This window comes from Macadamia integrifolia, unplaced genomic scaffold (assembly GCF_013358625.1).
Source record: "Macadamia integrifolia cultivar HAES 741 unplaced genomic scaffold, SCU_Mint_v3 scaffold2018, whole genome shotgun sequence".
Lineage (NCBI taxonomy): Eukaryota > Viridiplantae > Streptophyta > Magnoliopsida > Proteales > Proteaceae > Macadamia > Macadamia integrifolia.
The window spans coordinates 14,989-40,881 of record NW_024868464.1 but is presented as its reverse complement, the minus strand read 5'-3'; the positions used below and the strand labels follow the sequence as shown (position 1 = coordinate 40,881).

General features: G+C 36.8%; 2 protein-coding genes and 1 long non-coding RNA gene across 3 annotated transcripts in view; 2 read left to right on the top strand and 1 right to left on the bottom strand.

The window, feature by feature from the left end:
- Positions 1 to 14,617, top strand: part of LOC122065439 (receptor like protein 21-like) — a 33,563-nt gene extending 18,946 nt beyond the window's left edge. Inside the window, exons 8-14 of the mRNA XM_042629255.1 lie at positions 10,697 to 10,852; positions 11,001 to 11,159; positions 11,306 to 11,377; positions 11,513 to 11,671; positions 11,762 to 11,920; positions 12,774 to 13,118; positions 13,581 to 14,617. Of these exons, the coding sequence (XP_042485189.1) occupies positions 10,697 to 10,852; positions 11,001 to 11,159; positions 11,306 to 11,377; positions 11,513 to 11,671; positions 11,762 to 11,920; positions 12,774 to 13,118; positions 13,581 to 14,617 (2,087 nt within the window). The remainder of the gene's footprint in view (positions 1 to 10,696; positions 10,853 to 11,000; positions 11,160 to 11,305; positions 11,378 to 11,512; positions 11,672 to 11,761; positions 11,921 to 12,773; positions 13,119 to 13,580) is intronic.
- Positions 14,618 to 19,238: 4,621 nt separating this feature from the next.
- Positions 19,239 to 21,741, top strand: LOC122065438 (formin-like protein 5). Its single transcript, XM_042629254.1, has one exon. The coding sequence runs from the start codon at positions 19,494 to 19,496 to the stop codon at positions 21,483 to 21,485; it is 1,992 nt and encodes a 663-aa protein (XP_042485188.1). The 5' UTR covers positions 19,239 to 19,493; the 3' UTR covers positions 21,486 to 21,741.
- Positions 21,742 to 24,072: 2,331 nt separating this feature from the next.
- Positions 24,073 to 25,873, bottom strand: LOC122065441. Its single transcript, XR_006136009.1, has 5 exons — positions 25,213 to 25,873; positions 25,007 to 25,123; positions 24,850 to 24,897; positions 24,653 to 24,744; positions 24,073 to 24,490 (listed from the first exon to the last, which is right to left on the bottom strand). It is a non-coding gene; the product is annotated as an uncharacterized LOC122065441 (long non-coding RNA).
- Between the last annotated feature and the right edge of the window lie 20 nt (positions 25,874 to 25,893).

The window sequence follows — 25,893 nt, the reverse complement described above, 5'->3', positions numbered from 1 at the left end:
CCAGGCATGCCTGAACTTAAGAAATTACAGAAGTTTCCTTTGTCCCCAACATTGGATAGTGGTCCACCTTTGGCATTGCCATCAGCAAACACACCAATCCAATAAACTAAATACAGTACATATGCACCCCATAAAAATCTGTATCTCAATCTAAGTTGAGTGTCTCAAATAAGTTCAAAGGAAACAAAGTTTGGAGAGCAAGACTAAGAAGAAGACGCAAGTGAGACTACTCCCTTCTTAGCCAAAATATCTGGCATCGAGTTCACTTTCCTGAAACAATGAATTAATATTGTATTGAAAAAACGGAAAATAATGACTATTGCTGTCGAAATTTCCATGAAATGGAATTACTAAGAATCAATGTCACCATAGTCCATAGGTCACAAGAGACACGCAAAGTGAAGTATAGAACACGTAGGGTTCCTATCAGAGCATGATTTGGAAAAACAAGCCTAAAAAGAAACCAAAAAGACCATTGGAGCTTGACTCATTGATTAATATAGTTGTCACCCAAGAGACATGCAAAGTGAAGTATACAACACGTATGGTTCCTATCAAAGCATGATTTGAAAAACAAGCCCAAGAAGAAACCAATAAGACGTGTTGCTGGAAAGTGACCATTGGAGCTTGACTCATTGACTAATATAGTAGTCACCCAAGAGACACGCAAAGTGAAGTATACAACATGTAGGGTTCCTACCAAAGCATGATTTGAAAAACAAGCCCAAGAAGAAATAAAGGGTGTACCCAGTGCATAAGGTTCCCGCATGTGGAAGGTCCTGGAAAGCAATTAGAACACAGGGAGTCATGCCACGACTGGAAGAACCTAGGCACATACCTCAACATCTGGACACATATCCCTGGATCACTCTAGCTATGGGATGACTCTCTAAGTTGTCCAATCATTGGAGAGGATTTTTTCGGAACTAATATTGTTAGTTTCATATGACAATAGAGAAGAAACAAAATCTCATTATAATGATCAAGAAATATACACTCCTTATACCTTCTAAACCTTAAAATAATTTGGTTGCTACCCGGGTTGCAGCCAAANNAAATGGAATAATTTATTTTCTCCTAGGGTTCACAAATGCCCTCTTAGGTTATGGTATTTTCCGAAATGCACTTATAGATTCCATTTCTTTGGCTACCACAAGGGTTGCGGCTACTTGGCTCTCTCTCTCTCTCTCTCTCTCTCTCTCTCTCTCTCTCTCTCTCTCTCTCTGTTTCTGACTATTTGTATACGAACAATGTTACAAATCATACTTAGTGAGCCTATCCTCTTTCTCCCAAAAGCTCAGAGTCTGAGTACAATCAGACAAACATCAGTGGTTGTTTTATTTTGAAGTTAAAACGCAGGAATCCCCAATTGTTCGTTTCAGACAACTACTATATAAGGGGCGTTTCAGACCTTAAGGAGAATGTTTATTTCTAATACGACTCAACTAACTATGTTCGTTTGCTACAACATCTGTGATCCTCTCTAATACATAAAGCAAGGAATACAAACCATCTCAACAGCAGCAGTCTTATACATAATATCAGGCATTCTTTTCTAACAATAAGATCCAAGAATCAAGACTCTATTTTGGTGAGCTTTAAAAGTCTCCTCAGTAATACAGTCTATAGATGACTAGCTAGCCCAGAAATTGAAAGAACAAGGTGCTTAATAAAGTCCTCAATAAGTAGTAACTTTCTTTCGACTTAAAAGAAGATTGTTGCTTAGGCCGCCAGCATATTTATCAACCAAATGGACAACATATATGACTTGTTTAAGGAATTAAGGTGTAGATGAATTTCACCAAAAAATAAAAAAGGTGTTGATGAATTGAATAGCCCATGCAATATATAATTAATGGGTCTCTCATTCAAACTGAATTTCTGCAATTCAACAGGGTGAATGAACGAACAAACTTATTCAAGTTCAGCCTTCAGCGTTGCTTTCAAACATTTGACCAATGCAACATTCTATTAATGCAGTTTAGAAAGAATGAAGGAAAAATTAAACAATGATTTGGACCTGATGGCATGTTGGGATAAAAGACCCAAATTTGATGGATGGGTAGATCCCGGGGTCCATTGTTTAAACAATTTAGATGGAATTGATCAAATGGCAAATTAAATTAAATTGAGAGGGAAAAAAATGAAAAGAAGAATATTGCCTGGTTGTGTGATCCCTACATTAATATGAAGGCCAATGAGGGGATGCATATGGAGGGCATCAAGAGGGGTAGGGTCATCATTTTTTTCCCCTTTTATATTTAGGTACAGGGGCCACATGACTAGGTATCGTTATTTTCTTAAGAAATACTATAAAGATGTATGAATATACGTGGGATAATGTTAATTGAATTCGAGTACGAAACATGACATGTAGCTAATCCATATGGTATATATACAACTAATTCACTAATTTGACCTAATGAAAAGAATAAACCATAAATTAACAAGTATATATAAATATATATATATATATATATATATAATTTTTATAGAATTTGCGAGAAGATTTGTGTTTATGTTTTGGAGGTCTAAGGGGAGGAAAGCCGAATTGTTCACAAAAACCTCCTAATTCACGTTTGTAAAATTTGTTTTCTTTATGAATTTGTTTCTTTAGTCTAATGTCAGTGCAGAGGGCAAGGCCTTCTTCATGAATCAGACTAATGATTTGGCCATAGGACATTTAATCATAGGGAATGATCACATCATTGTCTTTCCTAAGGCGTTATTTGATTTTTTCAGAAAATAAAATTGGTAATCCTGTAAGGAATTTTTCTTTCCAATAGGGAAGGTTTGCGTCATGTCTGGTTAAGACTTTGGTTAAGAAAGTGTCTTTGTACCATTTGAAGTCATGTAATTTTTTACATCGAAGGTTTGATAATTGTTCGGTTGTTCTATCTTTGAGACGAGAAGGGTTTCCTAAAAAGTAATTAGCAATGCTGAAAATAAAAGTATTAACAGCATCCTCGATAGTGGTACATGGTCTTGTTCTTTTTCTGTATTTAAATCGTGCTGAAATTAGAATATATATTTATTTTTGCAGCTTTTAAAGAACTCAAAGGTACTATACCATAATTCAAATAAGCCTCCTTACATTACAAAAGGAGCATCACCCCATTACCCAAGGCACTTGAGAAATTAGACTTCACTTGACAAATTAGGAGAGAGAAGCTCTGCCTGTAGAGGAATTCTTCATCTGCACAAGTTCTTCCAAGATCTCCAAGAACTCCGTCGGACTTCCAAGTGCTCCACCGGTCTTCAACAGCAGGCTCCGATCATCTCAAGTCTGATCGTCCTTCAAAGGTTAGCCACCCACAACTCAAAGTCTCCTCAAAGACCAAACACCCTTCTTCTTCTCAAATCCTCTAACCCAAGCATATCCAAAGACTCAAGAACTCTGGATCAAAATCTCCAAATATTTTATATTTTAATTTCAAATTTAATATTTTGATTGCATTATTAGCTTCCTACATCTGCATCTGCATATAGCAGCTTCTTGTTCTATCCTCAGATCAAAACCTACAGTCGAGCCTCTTGATTCTGAGAAATAGTTCCAGTTAAGCAGCTTTTATTTTCCTTTTCTATATTTCTATTTTTAGTTCATGGTCTTGTTCTTTATTTTGTTTATTCTAATTTCAGCACGATTTAGTTCTAAGTAAGGTATCGCACCTATCTTAGTGTTAGTCTCCTTACTGGATCGGAGTACGGTATTGCACCTATCTAGTCCTTATTGCTATACAAAACCAGTAGATCCCTATTTCCCTGGATTTTGGCATATCTCGATACGGTAATCTGGTATCAAAGCCACGGTAGTGGTGGATTCGGTTATCGAAAAGGGTACTCTTACCCCCATCGATCGAGCCATCACCTTTGGTGAAAAATTTCCTAATCAAATTCTTGACAAAACTCAATTACAAAGATTTTTAGGAAGTTTAAATTACGTTCGTGATTTCCTTCCTCAAATTAGTAAAATAGTCGAACCCTTATACCTTCGGCTTAAAAAGAAACCTGCACCTTGGTCTACAGCCCAAACCACTGCCGTCCAGACTATCAAAAAATTAGTCAAAGAAACCCCTTGCTTATTTATTCCTAATCCTGAGGCCTTTAAAATTATTGAAATCGATGCCTCGGATATCGGATATGGAGGAATTCTCAAACAGAAACTTCCAAATGACAACAAGGAACAATTAGTTCAGTTCACTTCTAGTATCTGGAATTCTGCTCAAAAGAATTATAGTACCATTAATAAAGAAACTCTTTCAATCGCTCTATGCATACAAAAATTCTAGAATACATTACTAAATAAACCATTTTTAGTTCGTGTTGATTGTAGCGTAGCTAAATATGTTTTATAAAATGATGTTTCAAATCTTGCATCAAAACAAATTTTTGCCCGATGGCAAGCTTTATTATCAATTTTTGAATTTCAAATATAATATATTAAAGGAGAATCCAATTCTGTCCCTGACTTTCTTACCCGTGAATTACTACAGGGCCAGATTCCACAAATCAACTTCATCAGGATGGCTCCACCTAAGGAGTCTACCTCCTCAAATTCCATTGTCAAAACCAAATCCAGTTATGGTGCTTCTACTGCACCAAACCAACCATTAAACCAAATAGTCACTAGAAGCCAATCCCAGTTGGCCTCCTCAAATAAGCCATACTCTCACGTTGTGGTCATATCCTCAGCCGCTGGTTCCATACAAACTACAAACAAGGCAAGCTCCAACCTACAAACCACTCAAGCCAAACCTCTCCAAATAGCCCAAGGTTCTAAACCCAAAAGCTAATATCATGAAAAACCTTGAAAGGAGGATCTCTTCACCATTGAAGAATCCCTCTTCAAATTCACCGACTCACCTATCAACTTGGTACAGTAAATTTTCTACAAAGGATGGCATCACCACTCCCCCTCTCCTGCAAAAACCCAAGAATTCTACGAATACATTCTTATAGAAACTGATTCTATCATATTCAAACTCAACTATGACAGGAATGATCAAACTTTGGTCACACATACTACTGTAACCATATGCAAAATTCTCACTCTCCAAGATTGGGGTAGTCACCCCCTTAATACAAGAAGTTTTTCAAATACCTTCACCCCACAAACCTGTACGTATTATGATTACCAGGAAGCCTGGTTCAAAGCTTTCTGCTTTAAGAACAGAATTAACCGCCACTCTTGGTTCTTCTGTTTTGAATATAGATTCAATAACCAAATTCCCCTCTGGTTTTCAAAATGATGGGATCAATACGGTCCTATGGTTGAAATCCTCCCACCACAAATACAAGATTCTTTCCAAATATTTTGCCAAAATACAACCACACAACATCACCAACCTGACCTCCTCCGGTTCTTTCTCCATTGCCGTTTGGCATGGATACTTTTCTGGGAATACCAAATTTATGATTTTCAGACACCCGACTGGGTTGCCCCGGTCCTTTGCTGGACCTTCAACATCAAATGGTGGAATAGTTGACTTCATGTATAGTTGAAAATAAATATATATATATATATATATATTTATATATACTTGTAAGCGTACATGGGTGATCTATGACTGATGATGATATATGAACTCACAAAGACTTACCCACCAAATTAAGTTTGGTAGCAAAGAAGCTTACTCCTAGGAGGTGCGCAAGTATTGATCATTAATTGCCTGATCAACTATACATGAAGTCAACTCTACTTGTAAAAAAAATTGTTAATTGCTGGCCTACTTGTAAAAAAATTTGTTAATTGCTGGCCAATTAATTCTCAAGATTGTAATTCTAGCTCTTCAGCCTTTTGACAATTAGATCTCGTACCAAGTTTATTGCTCATTAACTGCGCTACCCTTTTAAGTTTCACAAAAACGAATCACTTAATTACGAAAGAAAGAAGAAATTACACTTGCACCAAAAACAAAAATTACACAATATCTAGACACAGTTTTTCCACACGGTTCCGGCCTATAGTAGGGACCATGGACGCAAAGTCTTTGCTTTGTTCACATAGGAAACATCCTAAGTTCTTCACTGCATGTAAATCAACTGCCCATATCTATCTATACTCTTTAGTTTATATATCTCAATTTCTTAATCTTTAGAATTAACGTACCATAAGCCAACTAAGTAATCATGGGAAGTGCTTCCTTTTCTTTGGAGCTGGTTAAGGCAATGGTTTTTTAGAGTCTCCCATATATGCTGTTATTTTGGTCTTTGGGTGTGAATGGCGTCCCGAGGAGGAGAGGATTGCTCTCTTACAGCTCAGGGATTCTTTATCTCGGCTCTGTTCTTGTGAATGAGTGGGTGGGAGACAACTGTTGTAAATAGATTTTTTTGACATACCGGGAGTGGTTTCTATTAATCACACGGAGTAGAGAAATATTGATACCAAAAGCTTCTTTCTTTATTCATATCAGAGAACTATAATCCTTTGATTTAAGTTCTAACACCATTATACAGAGGTTGGAGAGTCAAGAGCTAATGTTGTAAAAACAGTCCTCAGTGTTCATTGAACCTTTCTCACAATTTTTTGGTGGACTATTTAATCCTTTCAAGGGTTGGAAAAGTTGGAGAATTGGTCCAATTGAAAATTCTACTGTTCATAGACATGAAAGATCTAAATCAATGTCTCCTCAACTATTCTTCAATGTCGTCCTGAAATTCAACCCAATTAATATTCCTGGACCACCCTTAGTTTCAATCATACTTCATATGCAAATGGGTCTAGAGAGAGAGAGAGAGAGAGAGAGAGAGAGAGAGAGGTTCACGTTTCCAATACGTTTGCTTTTCAATAATTCATGAACCCTATGGTACGTTGGACTCTATCGATGACCATAAACAAGCTAAATATGAAAGGGTATATAATTGAATTAGGATATGACATTTAGTTAATCCAAATCGTGTCAATCTTTGTCCAACTGTTAGAATAGTCACATCATCTTTCACATGCCAAAAAATATGTGCAACCCATAAAAAGATATCTCTAAGTAGGCTCTACAAAATACCTTTTTCTACACTATAAATCTAAGTAAGATGGCAATTTATTGGGCCTGGGTTGGACCCAACCTACTTGCGTGGTACACATGCCATGGAAGGAGAGAGAGAGAGAGAGAGATTGTATGCATCTACAGCCATAATTAGCTACAACATCTTACTATCTTAAATGGTAGTTGACCCTCTTACTTGCAAGGGATCAGTACCCCCGTACACCAGAACCTGACCTGTTTTTATAAACAATAAGGACTATCTTAGGCAGAAAAGGGGCATTGCTTAGTAATATTAATATTGGAAAATATTTTTTGTGGTTAAAATGTGGTCTTTACATCCAAACATTTTCTTTTTTGAAAGGTAGTGGGGGAAGATGATCAGCCTACCCCCATGAAAAGAAAAATGATTCTTTTGTGGATGTTTCTTTGTGCACTTCTATTGACTCGTAGGAACCACACTCCTGCACAAGAAACAATTTCCCATTAATATTATTACTAAGAAACAGTATTAGACGTTCTCCAAAATTTTGAAGTTAAATATGTTTGCTCAATTAGATAATATCTATTATGAAAATTATACATTCTTTATTTTACTTTTGGTCAATGTTTTATGGTGAAATTAAAAATGGAGCCTAACATGAACCCGTGTATGGAATAAGGAATAAGAAAGAATGCTACCATGAGTGCGGAAAGACCATATTGCCCTCATGCTGAAGATGCTCCTCCATTCTCTTCCATTGGCCCACGTGTTGGTGTGTACATATGCTAGTAAAGTAGTGTTCTCTTTTCTATAAAGTGATTATAGAATGCTAGATTCTAAAAGATTAGACATTGCATGGTCTCCAAGCCTATCCTTGGAGTTAAAAGAAAAAAAAAATCTAAGAAATTCAAAATTTATTTTGATAATAACAATCATTTGAAAAAAAGAATCCCAAAAGACAGCATAATCTGTGCAAGACACAAAGGGGGAAAAGACGACCACACCGCTCATGATAGGCAGAAATCTCATTCATGTTGATGCTTCCGTATCCACTCCCATTGGCCCCTATGCTAGTGTAGGGGCCATACTATCTTTCAGGATCCCTCTCCCTAATCATTTTTATTCACCCCAAAAAAATCTTTTGGTAAAAATGTAAGAAATTAAGAAGGAGAAAGTTTTCCTTCGTGAAGATGGTTTGCTGAAACTATCCTAGGATTCACATATCTCTATAGGGTTTTGATGTTTCCCAACCCTTATGAGACCCCTAGATGCATTTAAAGCACTCAAATTCACTATGAGTGTAGAAAAACTCAGTCCAATTAAAAAAGATGATAATGGTTAGAACATTATAGATATGAAAATGACGTTCATTTGACCAATTTTTATTTTTTATTTTTTGGTAAAATTAATCTGCAAGAGTGCGTCAGAATACCAAGTTAATTTTGAAAATTAAATAACACCCTAAAGGAAGCTATGCACATGGAAATATACACTCCATAGTCCATAGCCATAAAAGACACGCAAAGTGAAGTATAGAACACGTAGGGTTCTCATCAGGGCATGATTTGAAAAGAAAGCCCAAGAAGAAATCAACAGGCAACCAAGTGGAAAAAAGCTTTTTCTTCCCTTGTTCCCTCAGAACTGGGGATAGTTTCTTCAAAGCTTGATTCATTGTCTTATAATGATGTGGACCCACAAAGAATTACCACCAAAAGTGTGGTAGGAGATAAATCTTTAAAAGAGGAAGAGCAAAAAACAGAAGGTTGAAAAATCTAAGAAGTGTAAGAATGAACGTGGATTTGTATTACGACCCTCTCTCTCTCTCATAGAAACGAACACACAACCATTACCAGTAGCCGTTCCATCATCACCAACTTGAATTTGGATATATTACCAATAGCCCTGATCCATCTGTTCGCCTATAAGCAGTGAACTTCTATTTGTCTCTCTCAAACATTGCAGTAGTAGGAGCTTAACTCGTCACTGGATCACTCATGTTTTATAAAACACGTTTTCATTAAAGCATGATTTGAAAAACCAGCAAGCCGAGCCCCACCAGTAAAAGTTCCTCTTCCCATGTTCCCAATTGACCAGATTCAACCAAAAGTAATTTAATATCTAACCGAAGGAAGAGGAAAGCAAAACAGAGTGTCCATTAACAATTTGTTCTGTTGGATATGATTTTCAAGCTACATATCAATGATTTTTTCTTTTTTATTTCCTTGTCCCCTATATGAATGTAGGCACAACAAAGAGAGAGAGAGAGAGAGAGAGAGAGAGAGAGAGAGAGAGAGAGGGTCTTGTACGTAGGTTGGCGTTTCCATTAGGTTTGGTATCCAATAATTCACGTACCCTTACGATTGGACACCATTGACAACTTTTCTATGAAATATCAATGAATGTGGTTAAGACCTGATTTTCCACACGGTTCCTTGTTTCCACAGTCCTCACTCCTCACTGTAAACCATCCATTCATCAGGGTCTATATATATTTCAGTTTCTTAATCTTCGGAAACCATAAGATCAGAGCTAATTATGGGGAGTGCTTCCTTTGTTCCTTCTGAGATGGTTAAGATAATGGTTTTTGTGAGTATCCTATGTTGGGGATTCTTTACCATATTAAACATATGAATAACCCTATAGTGTTTAAAATACAAGAATCATCAACCAATCATAAAAGATTAATCATAGGTGTAGTCCCTAAACCAAGAACAATAAAGTATCCCATCTTAAAATACATAACCATATAGATTTACCATATCTATAATAATCAATGGGACAACCATGACATGAACCATAAATATGAATAAAGAAGTACCTGTGTCCCATGAACATAGATCATGAACCTCTGTCCCATGTGGTTAAACATTACTCCCATGAAGATGACAATGAACTACGCAAGTGGAGTCCTTCTACTGAGATCTTCTGCAGCCTCTTACTCTAGGGTTTCCTTTCTTTCTGTGCACTTGCTCTTGTGAGAAAGCCGTGCTCCCAAAACCAATAAGGCATTAAGTAAAGTAATGGCTGCAGGGACCGTCAGTATTCTATTTATAATAGAATCCCTAAAACCCTATTCCACTCTCAATGGAAAGAGCTAGGAGTTTCCTAATCAGAGTGGGTCTATAATTGCTTGGGCCCAATGGATCAATCGGTATCAGTTAAGCCCACATAAAAATCCTAACATCCTACTCTTTAGTTTCGGTCCTTATGGGTGCAAAGGGTGTCTCGAGGAGGAGAAGTTTGCTCTCTTACAACTTTGGGATTCTTTCAACGCATATGGCTTTGCTGGCCATACGAAGTTGAAGGGAAATGATTGTTGTCGATGGAATCCTTTCGTAGAGTGCGGCTTGTTTAATTCGACAAATCATGTGATTTCTATTGATTTTTCCAACCTAAGGTATAGCACTACAGGACTGGGAAAATTGTACCCGAATGCTTCTTTGTTTACTCATTTCAGAGAGTTACAACTTCTATACTTATACAATAACAACATTGGAGGTTGGATTATGCCAGAAGGTAAGATCTATTCGCTTGATTTATCTTTTGTATCTTTATAGTTTTGTCAAGATTTTACTATATAGGTAGATAATTAGTTTGTCCCTCTTCTTTCATTTTTATTTTCCTTGAAACTCCTCATGATCATCATCATCATCATCCTCCTCCTCCTCCTCTTCCTCCATGAAAAAAATATGTTGATGTGAGTTATTACATACCTTGTTGCTTATTATTGCAGCATTATGTGAACTACGGAATCTCGAAGAGCTGGATTTAGGTGGGAATAGTCTGGATGATAGAGGCCTTCCAAGGTGTCTTGCACGTGGCCTTCCATTTTTGGGAGGGATTTTCATAGATGGCAATTCTCTCAACTTATCATCTCATTTTTTATCAGGTAACAAGATAGGGATGAAATTAAGTCTCGTCTTTATCTTTATCTTTATATGACCTCAAAATTGTGAATTTTATTCTTCTTCTTAATTTTGTATATCTTAGATTACTAACATTATGTTTCGGCTTTTATCTTTTGTGGTGGCATGCAGCATTATGTGGATTAAAGAATCTCCGTACGTTAGATCTAAGCTCTAATGTTCTAAGTAATGGAAGCTTTCCACATTGCATGTTGGGTACATTCTCTTCTTTGGAAGAGCTCCACTTACGGAACTTTTCCCTTGAACAACCATCGTCTAATGTCCTCATAGGTATGAGCTAGGAAAAAACATATCTATATATAAAAAACAATGTATATATATCTAATTAATCCTAAATTATTTCTTGTTATACCGTAAAGAAAAAAAGAAAAAAAAAATCTATTATAGTAGTTCTTTTAATCTTTCTGTGTTTTCAGCATTACAAGGAGCAAGAAATCTTCATGATTTGGATCTAAGTAACAACAATCTCAGCGACGGAAGTCTGAAAGGTACATACATACTAACAAAATACCCTGTCTCTACAATCTGTGATACATGTTAGAGAGAAACACTTGTCATTATTACCAATTAAAGTTTATCAATTAGATCATAATTGCTCTCTTTCTTTACTTACCTATGTCCAGCATTATGTGAAGCAAGGAATCTTTGGGCATTGGATTTAAGTTATAGCAATCTCAATGTGGAACATATACCACATTGTCTGCAACAAAATCATTCTTCTTTGGAAGAACTTATCCTACAGGGCACTTTTACCACCAAAGACTCGGATGCTCTTCTAAAAGGTAAATATTAAAAGGATCCTCTATGAATGGTAAAATTATTGCAGTAGATATATTGACGGGTGATATATACATTGTACATGTACATTGCAGGATTAATATGTAAATGGAAGAAACTCAAAAGTTTGGATCTAAGTATGAATGATCTTAGTGATGAAAGATTACCCTTTTGCCTATTGCATAATAATTCTGTTCTCGATGATCTTGATCTGTCATCGAATAATTTAAAAGGTTCACTTGGCTTCTTAACAGGTACGAATCCATTTTTAATTTAAGAGGAATATTTGTTTCTAGAAAGGGGAAAAAAGTTATATGATTCTTTTCTATCATATTACCAATCTTCTCCACTATCAAAGTCCTAATTTCTGCATTATTAAGCTTTTAAGAGACTGAATTTAAGTTTAGTTTCAAACACAATTTCAGTATTTAATGGTAATATTATAGGCACAAAATATGCTTCTTACCATCCAATAATAATATTTTTTGGAACATTTGGAAGCATTATGTAAATTATCTAAATTATTTAAATCAATGCACTAATATTATTTGATTATAATTGTCTATTCAATATGATGGTTTTGCTTTAAATCTCTAGGACAGGGCCCCCTAATGGTGCTACTTGAGCAAGTTGGGCTAGGTGTTTTTTCAAAGCTAGACCCAGCCGGAGGTTACTTGAATTTGGCCCAGGTCTGGTGGCCTAGCTGGGCCTTTACTGTGATACCCAAAACCAGTTGCCGAGCTCAACCAAGCTCAATGAAGGAACTGGTTTTTTTTTTTCAACTGTTACGAATTATAGAAATATAATAGCCAACACAAGATTGTACCAAATAACTTGAAAACGAGTAGGAACAACCAATTAACACTTACAATAGATCCCACAAAAACAATATGAAAATATTAAAAAATTAGTTCCAACCCGGCCCGATCAGTCTTCCTAGCCGAGCTTGGCTGAGCTCAGCATAATTGGGCAGGGCTTGGGCTGATGATATTCCATTTCAATTTTGGGCCTCGTTTTATTTTTTCTCTTCAATGAAGAAAATCTCATTCTTTTGAAGTAGTTAGGTGTACTCTGATTTCTTATTCCATTTCTATTTCTATTCTACAGGGCTTTGTAAACTAAGGAAGTTATGGTACCTGAATCTTAGAAACAACTCAATTGACAATATCAATTGGACATGTTTGAGCAGCCAATTGAATTCTTTGCAGAGCCTTGATCTTTCTCACAATCAAATACCAGGCACCATTCCTCCTTTTGTTTCTAACCTAACCTCTCTTGTCTATCTTGATCTTTCCAGTAATAAGTTGGAAGGAGTGGTCTTCTTCTCTATGTTTGCAAATCTTTCAAAACTTGCAGAGATTAACCTTTCAAATAATAAAGATTTAGAAATTGAAACCGAGTCCCCAACTTGGGTTCCATCTTTCCAACTAGATTCTTTGGGCTTGGAAAATTGTAAACTCAGGAATATTCCCCGCTTTATTTCCACCCAATACAGCTTGTATCTTCTATCTTTGACGTACACCTCTCTTCGAGGAATAATTCCATCATGGTTGTTATATAATGTTACTTCACTTACTGAATTGTACCTGAGGGGTAACCACTTTCATGGCCCATTTCCTCAACCAATACAAAACGGAACATCATCAATAATCTGGGATCTTGACATCTCTGACAACAATATTGAAGGACAATTTCCTAGTAACATTGATGTGCTTTTCCCATATTTAAGTTTGTTTAATATGTCCACAAACAAATTTGAAGGCTGCATCCCTCCCTCATTAGCCAATATAATTGACCTACAGCTATTAGACTTATCGAATAATTACTTTGTAGGCTAAGTACCTCGTAGATTGACTCAAAATAATACTTCCTTGGTTATTTTAAGCTTATCAAATAACAATTTGCATGCAATAGCAAGCGTTTTCAACATGACAGATCTACGACTCTTAAGGCTTGATGGCAATCGCTTCACAACACTCTTCCCAATTATTCCATCAACCCTTCCTTCACTCGAGCTTCTAGACATAAGTAGGAATTCCATTTCCAGCTACATCCAAGATTGGTTGCCTGCTTTTCCACAAATGGTCGCACTCCTCATGAGAGGAAATGATTTTGTTGGTTGCCTTCCAACATCATTGTGTCAGATGCAACAATTACGGTTTTTGGATCTTTCAAATAATCGTCTGTCTGGAAGCATACCTTCTTGCCTCAATAACATCACCTCATTGCTGGAAAAATCAGAATTACCACTCAGAACAACAATATCGGGTTCCAACTACATGGAAGTAAAAGTCAAAGTAAATTTTGCCACAAAGAGAAACTTGTACTCATATGAGGGTCTTCCTCTTGCCCAGATGGCTGGGATCGATTTATCTCTAAACCAATTTTCCGGTGATGTTCCATCTCAAATGGGAGAGTTAAGAGCCCTTCGTTCATTAAACCTTTCTCACAATTCTCTAATGGGCTATTTTCCGATATCCTTTCAAGCGTTGGAATTGTTGGAGAGTTTGGATCTCTCTCACAACAAGTTGGTGGGAATGATTCCTCCTCAAATGATTCGACTCTCTTTTCTTTCCACTTTCAATGTGGCCTTCAATCAACTCTCAGGCAAGATCCCATATGAGAACAATTTTGCTACTTTCACCAAGGATAGCTACATTGGTAATCCGGGACTTTGTGGACCTCCAACTGAAGTCAATTGTTCATCACCTCAACCACCCCATGATGAATACAAGGAAGGAGATGTTGATGAACAAAGTCTCATTGACAATGACTTATTTTTCTATTCATATGTGGCTATTTCTTACATCCTGGGATTCTGGATTGTTGTTGCTCCTCTTCTTCTCAGCAGAAATTGGCGTAGGAAGTACTACAAAGTTGTGGATGGATGCATTGAGTGGTGTAGTGATAGGCTCTTCTGGTTCTTGTTTTATATCAAAAACTATTGGTAGTCAATTACCACTCAATAATTAATGAAGCACTGTAAGGGAAGAATTGTATTTTGTAATATGTAAAGTCACTAACTCTCTCTCTCTCTCTCTCTCTCTCTCTCTCTCTCAAAAGTAGCCATTAATAAGCTAAGGAGAATTAACTTTACTCAGCACACTAGAGAGGGGAAAAAGAATACATGTGAGAGGAGTTGATCCTTAGACCTTCTGCACTCTTGGCGCCTACTCTATAAGTGGAGGCTGGAACCACACTGCTTGGGTATGGTTATATATAAAATTTCTGGCCTGATAAGCACTCTCGCCAGGCTTATGTGTTGAAGCCCAGGCTCCACCCGGATATTTATGGGCTCCTACCGGACTTTCAGGCCATGGCTACGCTAATGTATTGAAGCCAGGTGGAGCCCAGATATTTATGGGCTCCCACCGGGCCTGATCAGGCCGTGGCCAGGCTTATGTATTTAAGCCCAGCCTCCAACCTGGTATTTATGGGCTCCCACAGGATCTCACTTTTTTTTTTATGGGGGGTGGAGGGTGTGGGGGAGTTGAGTCTCAGCCACAGAAGTCTGAAAACAACAGAAGGAAAAAGAAGGTTACCATGCTATAAGGAGCCTACCTCCATACACAGGGAGTGCGAAATGACCATCATCTCACTCATAAAGTAAAAAAATCCTATACCTGGTTGGGTGCCTCTATGCGTTGGTTCTCATTGTCCATTGTATTGATGCAGGACATGGCAGCAATTTCTCCCCTCAAAAAAAAAGGGGGGGGTGGCATTTATAGGTTATGATTAATTATCACACATTAGAGAGAGTTCTTATAAAAAGACTTGAATTAGACTGCCGTTCTAAAATACTTAAACCTCGATTTGTTCCACTCATGGTTTCAAGTATCAGTATCATATCGAATGTATTTGTCAATACCAATATCGATACCTAAATCTTTGATCCACTTCTATGTTTCCTGTACATGATTTCTTATTCAGAAGTGTAACGTAGCCATTGTGCTCCACTTCGATCCAACCATTCCCCATTTCTTTGATTTGATGATGATAAGTGATAACAACACACGTTTCTAATTACCGCATTTTAGAGATAATGTTTCTCATATATTAGTCGATTATTTGATCTAATAAGGCCCATCATCATCCTCTAACCTCACACTTCTGGACCCTAATAACCAGAGCCCTATTAGATCAAATAAAATTTTCAATTGGTGGGCCACCTAAGAAAACTTATTCAACAATCCTTGATAACACCATTACCATAGGGTGACGGACGATCCCAAATTAAATGAAATGTAAGCATTTATAGCCTCAAATGTCTAAATTAATGGCTCATATAATTTAATTCATTTAAATAATAATTAATGTCTTGTAAGTTATAACCCCATTCCCATGAAATTAATTAAAATGAAACTACTCCCACATCTTAAGTCAACTCAATAATATTGTAACCACAAAATAATAATAATAATAATAATGATGATGATGAGAAGGTGGAGGATTGCTACCAGGTTCTTGCGTCAATACCTAGACCAATGCGAGAGTGTGCATGGACATTCACATAAGGGGTAAAGCGGTCTTTTCACATAGTCATACGACCAAACGTAAGGGGTACAATGAGACATCAATCTTCTCCCAAATAATAATATTCAAAAAAAAGTTTCCCATGTTACCATGTATCTAACGAGTGGTTTTTTATTGTTTTTTCTCTCACCATCACCATGTGAGGGTATGTAACTTGGCTAAATTTTGGTTCACTTCAAAGTATAATATATACAAATCAAATCAAAATCGAATAATTTTTATGACCTAAAAATCAAAATTGAATTATTTTTTTAATCTCAAAATCGAAGCCGAATCAAATTTGGTTTGATTTCTATATTAGATTTCATTCGGTTTGTATGTGGTCTCAGTGATTTGACTCAAATTTAAATTTAAGTAAAAATAACATGTTAAGACAAATAAAATTGGTGAAGAAATTACCATCTCAAGAAGATAAATTCCCACATTTATTTTTTGTAAAGATCATATCTCCAACTCCTAACTCTAAATGGAAGAGAATCAGTTTTGGAAATTAATAATAAGCAATTAGAGGAAGCTTCTTAGGGGATGGAGAGGGGTTTAAGAATTTAGAAGGAATGGATTAAGAAACAACTAAAACTTTCCTTCCTAATTTTTTTTTCTTTTGGTATCATATTTTATTCTTATTTTATTTGGCTGTCTTTCTCCAAGTTGTCTCCCTCATTAATCCATGTTGTTGACGAGTTGTCACTTTTCAATAACAAACCCTACTGGCCTTTTTTCCTGCTCACTTCCTCAGAAAACGTTAAGAAAGAGAAGAAATAGATGCTTCGTGGATGTTGCCGGTTTCCATGCAAAACAGCAATTGATCCCCTTCCCTTTTCACAAGTCTCTCATTCTTATACTAATATGTGCACGAGAGTTTAGATTGTCTGCAGCGAGCGATGATGATGTGATCTATTGATTCGGAGGGCTCGACCATGTACCTCAATCATTGAATGTACACTACACCTCATTGCCTCGTCATAGACAATTTTAACACCATGCTTAACGTACCCAAAACAAAACCAGCCAAACATCCCTCTTACCCCTCATGGTCCTCTTTATATCCTCCCCTTCCTTTTTCCCTCTCAAAGTCTTACCTATCCAACTAAGTTCAACTTTTCTGAGTACTATAACACATTAAAATGAATAAATTTTATTATAATTTATTTACTCTTGGATCATTTTTTGGTTTAAAGGAAAACTCTCTTTTATCTTTTATTATATATAGGGATTAATTGCAAAAGTTCTCATACCTTTTGGTTTTTTTTTTTTTATTATATTTACTATTGGGCTCTCCTATCCCCTATTTTACTCTTAAGAATCTTCATCAAGGAGGTCTATCTCTTCTTACTTTTTTCAATTTATGCTAAAGTTTTATCACCTCACCTTAGTCCAATAGCAGAAGCTCATCTTCAACTTCTACTATGTTTGGAAAACTATCCACAAAATTCATCTAGTATGATCTTAATAAACTTATGCTATGTTTAGATGTCAGAGGGGGGGGGGGATTGTGGAGAGAGATGGACACAAATCAATTAACATTATGATTTTTGTCCAAACATAGCCTTGGAGATGAATTCTTGCGCGTTAGGCAGTCACTCTCCCATGCATACGAATGACATAATACTTCGACAAACATGACCTATAAATGTATTGATGCTAAATAAGAAAGGCAACATCTTGAACTCCTACCAAAAAAAAATAACATTAGCACCACAGATTTAAAAATAGAAATTAGATTGAGCAAAACGGTTGAGCCTGATCTTGATTCCTATCATTTCTAGAGTGGATGACTTAACTTTATCTCAAAAATAAGAAATTGACCACTTAATTCAGATCGAAATCAGCTATGAACAATCTTGATTCTAAATGATTTAATCCAAAAACTCTAGGGGCTTTTCTACTGGATCATTGGATTCTCATATCTGAGGGGCCTGGAGTTTTTAAAACTGATTCTAACCAATGAGCATTGACTAATTCGATCCCCAATTCCAAATTTCACAACTCTATCATCCATACACAATTTTTATGTTTAAGGTGAAATCTGACCATTTCATACCACTTCCAACCTACCTGAAATAAAATCAGATCAAAATCGGAGTATATTCATGGGCTAATCCGATTATATCACTGGTCGATACAATAAGTAAGACAGCAAAGACAAGAGGAAGGTCCTAAAGGTATTTCATGACATACCAAACCTTAACTAATATGGGTGGGGGACCGTGGGGTGCAAGAATATATGGGACTTACCAAATTTTTTTTGGTTAGACAAGTGTAAATGGTATCCCATGGAGCCAAGGACCACTGAATCATTGAACTGAAGGAATCAATGTTCATATAGATACTATTTAATTAGAGACTTAACTCAGTTGCCTTTCGTTTTTGGACATAAAAGGGTATGTACGTACCTAAACGTAGGTAACAAAGCCAACAATAGAGCCACTTCTTGCTTTTTTCCCTCTAATTTTGTCTAAGAAAAGCGTGACTTCTAGACTTTTTTTTTTTTTTTGGTAGAAAGGGACTTCTAGAATTCAAAGACGTGTTTTTCGTGGTAATATATTGATTATAAAGGATGGGAAGGGCCCTGGGCCCCTCTCATCAAGCTGTCGCGATGATTGTCACCACACTCCTAACTAGGGCTTTTATAAATCGGAATCGGATTGTTCGAATCGGTCAACCCCGATCTTGAATCCTTGTTTCCTAATGAATCGAATCAATCGATTCTGGTTGAATTATAATCGGATGAGGCCGATTCTCACCCAATTCCATTAGTGATTCAATTTTCTGTATCAATTGAATGATATACTAAAACCATGCTCCCATACTTTACCGTAAATTTTGATTTTCAGGATGACTAATACCTGATTCAATATCGTACGTTAACACCATGTCCTCAGACCTTGCAGTAATGGAATCCTGAGATACCATGTTTTTTTAGATTAGATAGAGAGTTCTAATCCAATTCAAACTGAATAAAAAAATTTAAAAAAAAATGCTTTGATTTTTCTTTCAATTTATATAAATTCTATTTGAACCGAATAAAAAACCAACCAATTGACTGATCGGATTAGCCGGATCCGCCGATTCCACCCCTCAAGCCTCAAGTATTTATAAAGAAAGCAGATGCACAAAATACGACACATTATTCTTTGCAACATAATCTAAGAGCTGAGCAGAGAAGGAAAGGAGCCTGAAAAAGCTCATTTGGCCTCTCCTCTACTCTCTCTTTCTCTTATCTATATCTCACCAAAAGTACAGAAGAAAGAGAAGATCGAACCAGAGATTTTGAAAATTAAGCCCACACAAATCATGGAAGAAGATGGAGATCCGACGACACCCTTTTGGCTACAAACCAGCAACAATCTATATCGTCACCGCAATCGTCGTTCATCGTCTCTCCTCCTCAATCCTCTTCTGTTGATCGTGTTGCTGCCCATTGTCGCATTCCTTCTCTTTTTTTTTGTAATTCCTTCGCTTCTTTCCTTTGCTTCTCAGGCTTTCAGACCCAATTCGGTGAAGAGGAATTGGGATTCAGTCAATCTCTTGCTTGTTCTCTTCGCTATTGCTTGTGGGTTTCTCAATAGGAGAAACGAGGATAGCTCCTCTTCCTCCGGCATCGGTGAAGCTAATGGCGTCGCTGCTCACGTCTCAGAAGCCGTCTCAGAGAACCCACTTCAATCAACAATTCCGAGACGTCAATGGTTCGAATATTCTTCGGATCCAAGGATCTACAGTTCTGTCGGGACTGCTACATCCGATTCGACCGATTCGATTTCGACGAACGCGGTACGTTTGAGGAGGAACTGTAGCTCGTACCCGGATCTCAGGCAAGAGTTCTCATGGGTTTCCAGCGACGAAGACAGATGGCGCTTCTTTGACGACAATGACATCGATTTGAATACTTATCGGGCGGCGTCGGAATCTGTTCTCCGTCGACGGGGACGCCAGACTGAGAGCGAGCATTTGGGGATCAGGAGTATACCAGTGGAAACTTTTGCGCTTCGTCCTACGGAGAGTTCAAATCCTGCATCGCCAGCACCTCCATCTCCATGTCTCACTCCACCTCTGCCTCCAGCACCACCGCCGCCACCACCACAGCCGCCGCATCCTCCGCCGGCGATCAAGCATAGAAGGAGCCGAACATTTCATAGCGTCGAACGTAAGGAAAAGACAGAAAACCCAATAGAAGTAGTGTCGGAGATCAAGAGAATCCAACCCTTGCCGCCTCCATCGCCACCGCCGCCGCCCCCACCTCCGCCACCAAGACTAGCGTCGCATCATCGGTCGGAACAGAAGAGCGGGAGAAGTGACAAGAAGAGAGGGAGTGGAGCCAAGGAAATAGCCAACACTCTGGCTTCACTGTATCAATGCAAGAAGAAGAAGAAGAAGCAGAAGTGCAAGGATGATGAGGATAGCTCAACCCTTCTGTCCCATCCCTCTTTGTTGCATTCAGGAGGTTCTTCCATTGGACCTCCACCACCATCGCCTCCGCCACCGCCGCCACCACCACCTCCTGCTTCGGTATTTCACAATCTATTCTCTTACAAGAAAACAAGAAAGAGCAAGAGAATCCACTCAGTCTCACTTCCACAGTTAAATCCATCACCACCTCCACCACCTCCGCCACCTCCACGACCTACCGCGTCGTCACGCTCAATCAAACGGAAGTCCAAGCCCGAGGCACCATTAGCACCGCCAGAAGAACCCTCATCAGATCCTCCCCGACAGATAAAAACGAGCTCTGCGGCCAGCGGCAGGAAACCTCCATTGCCGACGAAGACGAGTAGTATGTTGTACGAGGGTGAAGAGAACTTGAGCAGCGGAGGACAGTCTCCATTGATTCCAATGCCACCACCACCGCCGCCTCCACCATTTCGAATACCGGAGCTGAAATTCGTAGTTCGTGGGGGTTTCGTTAGGATCCGAAGCAATCTCAGCTCGCGTAGCAGTTCTCCAGTTGCTTCACCAACAGAAGAACCTGAATCTGTGTCTGGGTCTTTATCATCTACATCAACATCGGCAACAACAACCACGACCACCACGACACCTACTGCTACGGCGATAATGGACGGTGGATATGGGACCGGAGCATTGTTCTGTCCTAGTCCAGACGTCAACTCCAAGGCTGACACTTTCATTGCCAGATTCCGGGCGGGGCTGAAGCTTGAGAAGATTAATTCCATCAAAGAGAAAAAAGCAGCCCAGGGCCTGGGACTGGGCCTGGGCCTAGGCCCAACTCCAATCACAACCACAACACCAACCACAACCACAACCACAGCCACAGTACCAAGTCATATGTGAAAAAATCAAGGGGTATTCGTCTCTAATTAATTGTTTTTAAAGAAAGACACAGGGATTTGTTTGTTAAAGAGATTGAAGTATATAGATAGATACATATAAATATCAGTACAGTTGGGCTCTGATAATGTATTTTTGTTACTCATTTACAGCCCATGGGAAGGGGTTTTTTTTTTTTTTCAATTCCTTTAATAAGCTTGTGTGTGTTTACTCAAAAAAAAAAAATAATAATAATAATAATAATAAGCTTGTTTGTGCATCCTAGGTAAGAAGGAATTTTGGATGGACTTTTTATTTATTTTTTTTATTATTATTATTATTATTTTGCAAAAATGTTGGATGGAATTTGAAAAGTGACATTGTTGGTGATTTGGTGGGAGCTATGATTATGAGGTCTATAAATGTGAACAAATATTGTAACAGTCATTTGAGTGATTGGTTTGGAATGAATTTTCAACCTAAACGTTACCATAGAATTGGTACCAGTAAAAAACTAGATTTTATTAATTAAATTTATCAATTAGGATCTTTATTTTTAAGATTAATTTTTGGTAAAAAATTTAAAAATTAATCACAAAGATAAGAAGATTTAATAACAATATTTAAAATGTATTGGAGTTCATTAAGTTTATGTTAGGTATTTTTATTTTTGGTGAAACATTCATGTTAGGTAATAACTACAAAAAAATCAGTTTAGCTTTTGATTTAATTTCACTTTTCTTTTTTTTTTTTTTTTTTTTTTTTTGCCTTTTGATAGCCTTATGCCATGTTTGTTTAAAACAAATAAAAGAGGTGAACAATTGTGAGGAGTGTCCCACATGTTGGTTAGGTTGAAAGGAAAGGGAAGAGAAGAGAAAAAAATTATGAAATATGTAATTTTTAGTAGGGTGGAATTTGGTGGGAAAGAATGGAAATATACGTGGGGTCGGATTTTATGGGAAATAGAGAAAATAGGAGGAGGAGAAAAATAGACACAAAAGCAACTTCCTTATGAATAGTGTCATAGTGAGAGGTGAGAAAAAATTGAATACCAAATCACCAGACAACAATAATTGCATTTAATGAATCTGTCTAGTAAGTTTCTCACGCCACTTATCTACACTTTTTTTTATAGATAAAATATATCCAATTGATCGTTTATGAGAATCAAGTACAAGGTTTTATGTCTTAAAACTTTTTTTTTTCATTTTAGTAGGATAAATATTTTGTTTCCCACCCCCACAGCCCCACCTAGAGAATCCTATCAATTCACATGTCCTACAAAGATGTGTTATGAGTTGAGTTTTTGATAATGACATAATGACAGGTTTTTTTATTATATGATACATTTTCAAATTATTTGAAAACTTTTTTTTTTTTTTTTTTTTTTTACACTTAACATAAAGAACTTGTGGGAATAAAAAACGTTAAGGCTAAATAAACGTATAGAAGCAAGATTCAAGGTATTGGTATCATAATGGTCATATAAGCTAATATGTATCAATATCGTTGCTACCTGATACCTTTGATTGATATGGTAGCATTGTATTGGTTCGCACTGAGGGCAAATTGCTTAAAAAGTGTCCTTTTCAAAAAAAAATAATAATAATAATAAAATTTGAGGGCAAAGATGTCTTATACAACATGTGTCAATCGATTTGTATTAGTATCAATATAGTAATAATCGACACCGATACCACGATTTAAATTCTTGTATGGAAGTGTCATTTTTTTTTTTTTTAATGGGGGGGAAGGAATTTAGATAGCACTATATATAATATATATAACTCTTGTGGTAACCTTATTTTTTTATCCTTTCAAATAGATTATAATTCTTCTTTCAACAACAACATCAGCTCTTTTTATTTTATTTTATGAGAACAATAGTAGCTCTTGAACTTGCCTTCTTTCAACTAAAAATATTGAATGTATAAAATATATAAAAAAATAATAATAAAAAAAAAAGATGACACTTGATAATGACATAATATTAAGTAATTTTCAAATTATTTTGAAAAACATTTTTTAAATTGTAAAAATTAAAGAAACTCGACTCTCTTAGTCATAGGATAAGACCATTTATCTTCATTTAAATTTGAGATTTTCTTCTTGACATTTGACACCCTATAAGCTGTCAAATAATTGTAACCTTATTTCTAGCAAAGAAAATAAATATATGTAACCTTATCTTTATGCCTTCAAATATTTAACATATTGTTTTTCATTTTACGTGTGTATTTGAATGTGTATTCGAGAAACGTATAAAACAATGATAATTATTATTAAAAATAACATGATGAAAAATAAGTTTCAAATAATTTTAAAAATCATTTTTCATCCTTTAACTGAATAAGACAAAGAGCAATAAAAAAATCTACAGAGATCTCATTCACACAATCCCTTTAAATTCCTCCCGGATTCTAAAACCTTCCCAAGTGGACAATTATAATCCCTTTAGAAAACTTGTACACTCAGGAATAATCGGATCGGTTGTGGCCGATTCTACTGGTCCGATTTTGGTTTTTTGGAACCTTGCTGATAGGATGGGTATCCAAGTCTGACAGAGTTGTGAAGACTTAAGAGTTAAGATTTTGACTCAAGACACAGCATGGACCATACCAATGGAGATTTCGTAACTCCCACGTCTCTGTCTCAAATAGGCAGTGAAGCTCTCGTTCAGTTTAATTTTGGGTTAAGGCATAACAGAACAAGTCCAACAGGCCATCCTACCTCTGTTGCATTGTCCTAGAAGCCAGTGTAGAAACTCAACCTCAACACTAGAAAATCCAATAATTCCATACCCACACTGGTCTTATTCAGAGTTTACCTCTCAAGTTTACAGTAGTTGCTCCAGCCCTTCTTCAGTCAATTCCAAATGGTGACACAAACCAAAAAAGTTCTCCATTGATTCCTGGATGCCAAGTCCTTGAGTAGTTCTGCCAGGGAGCTGTATTTCCTAATGCTTTGAACCCACTTTGCATTGATGTGACTCCTCTTAAGGCTTTGCTTCAAAGTCCTCACAATTGATCCTGCATTTTCATTCACAGGAGATTGTGACAACAATTTTTAAAACTACTTCATTGCCAAAAAAAAAAAGGAAATGTGTAGATCATGGATAAGGTCTAAATCTGAACCAGTAAAATTCTTCTCTAGGCTTCATCTACTAATGGGTAATTATGTTCATGAATTACCAAGTATCTTGTGGGTAAATTCAACATAGGAAATGAAATGTTTCCAAATATGTACTTTAGGCCATTGCCATGCTGTTTCAAACCCCTCCTTTCTGCAAATCCAAAAATAGCATATTGACTTCTTATTGGTTGAGTTCTAGAAGATCAAAGAAATTCATGTTTATATTACTCAGGGAAAAGCTTCGAAACCACAATACCTCAGAGGACAAACAGAAAGTTTAGCACTTCTAGAAAAATTCCAGAATCTGAAAAAAAAAAATGCAAGAGAAGCAACGAAACACGGGGAAAAAGATCATCACAAGATGGGAACAACTAAAAGAATCTCAATTACTACCCAATATGAACTGAAATTACTTCGAATGCACCCTTTCTCCTGGCTAAGATCAGTCTCTCTATAGACTCATAGAAGAGATTCATAGCCTGATCTATTTGTTGTGTTGAGAGATTCTGTATCACAGAAAAATATGTTGCCTGCAAAAATGTTTTAACAAGAAATGATTAAAACAGCACAATAAGAAAGATACAGCAGCCCAATGAAAGATTAAGAGTTTATTATCAACCTGTTAGGAGGGAGGAAGAGAGTATTTCTATCCTCTGAGAATGCATGAAAACTCTAATTCCTTTCTTTTGTGTTGCATCATGTCCAAATAGAGCAAGTTTAATCAAAACCTCCCCTCTCAAACATTGCATCCAAAGGGCTCTCACCCTGCTTAGGTTCCTAACCCAACACACTGAATAGACAAAAACATTGAGAAAGCATTGAAGGAAGAAACTGCAAATAGTAATGTTTATCCACAATTAAATCTGGCAAGTGGCAGGATAAGCCATCAAATGAAAATTTGTTTGTTTGTGTTTTTATAGAAAATTTCATTATATTAGCATCATATACCCTTAGCCAATAGCAGGGAGCGGGAGAGGAGTTTCAATGTGTGTTGTTTGGCATATAGAGATCCTATATCATTAAATGAGGAGAAAAAAGAGAGATTGTGAGAGGCGTGTACTTTGCGGTGCATGCCTACCTTTTCTTCTAATAATGCCAAGAAGTAAACGGAGATATATACAAAAGAAAGGGGAGTACTCATAACTCTCACTATTTTAGGTGAAAGAAAGAAAACCAGATAGGGGGAGAAAAGGAGGTAAAAAGAAAGACTCCCACCACTTCTATTGGTTGGCTAAGATAGTGTTTCAGGAAAATTTTTACGACACATGTACATAGACCGCCACACACATAAAAGAGAAGA

Bases quoted from the DNA above. Each gene is read 5' to 3' on its own strand.
- LOC122065438 (XM_042629254.1), top strand. From the start codon at position 19,494: ATGGAAGAAGATGGAGATCCGACGACACCCTTTTGGCTACAAACCAGC.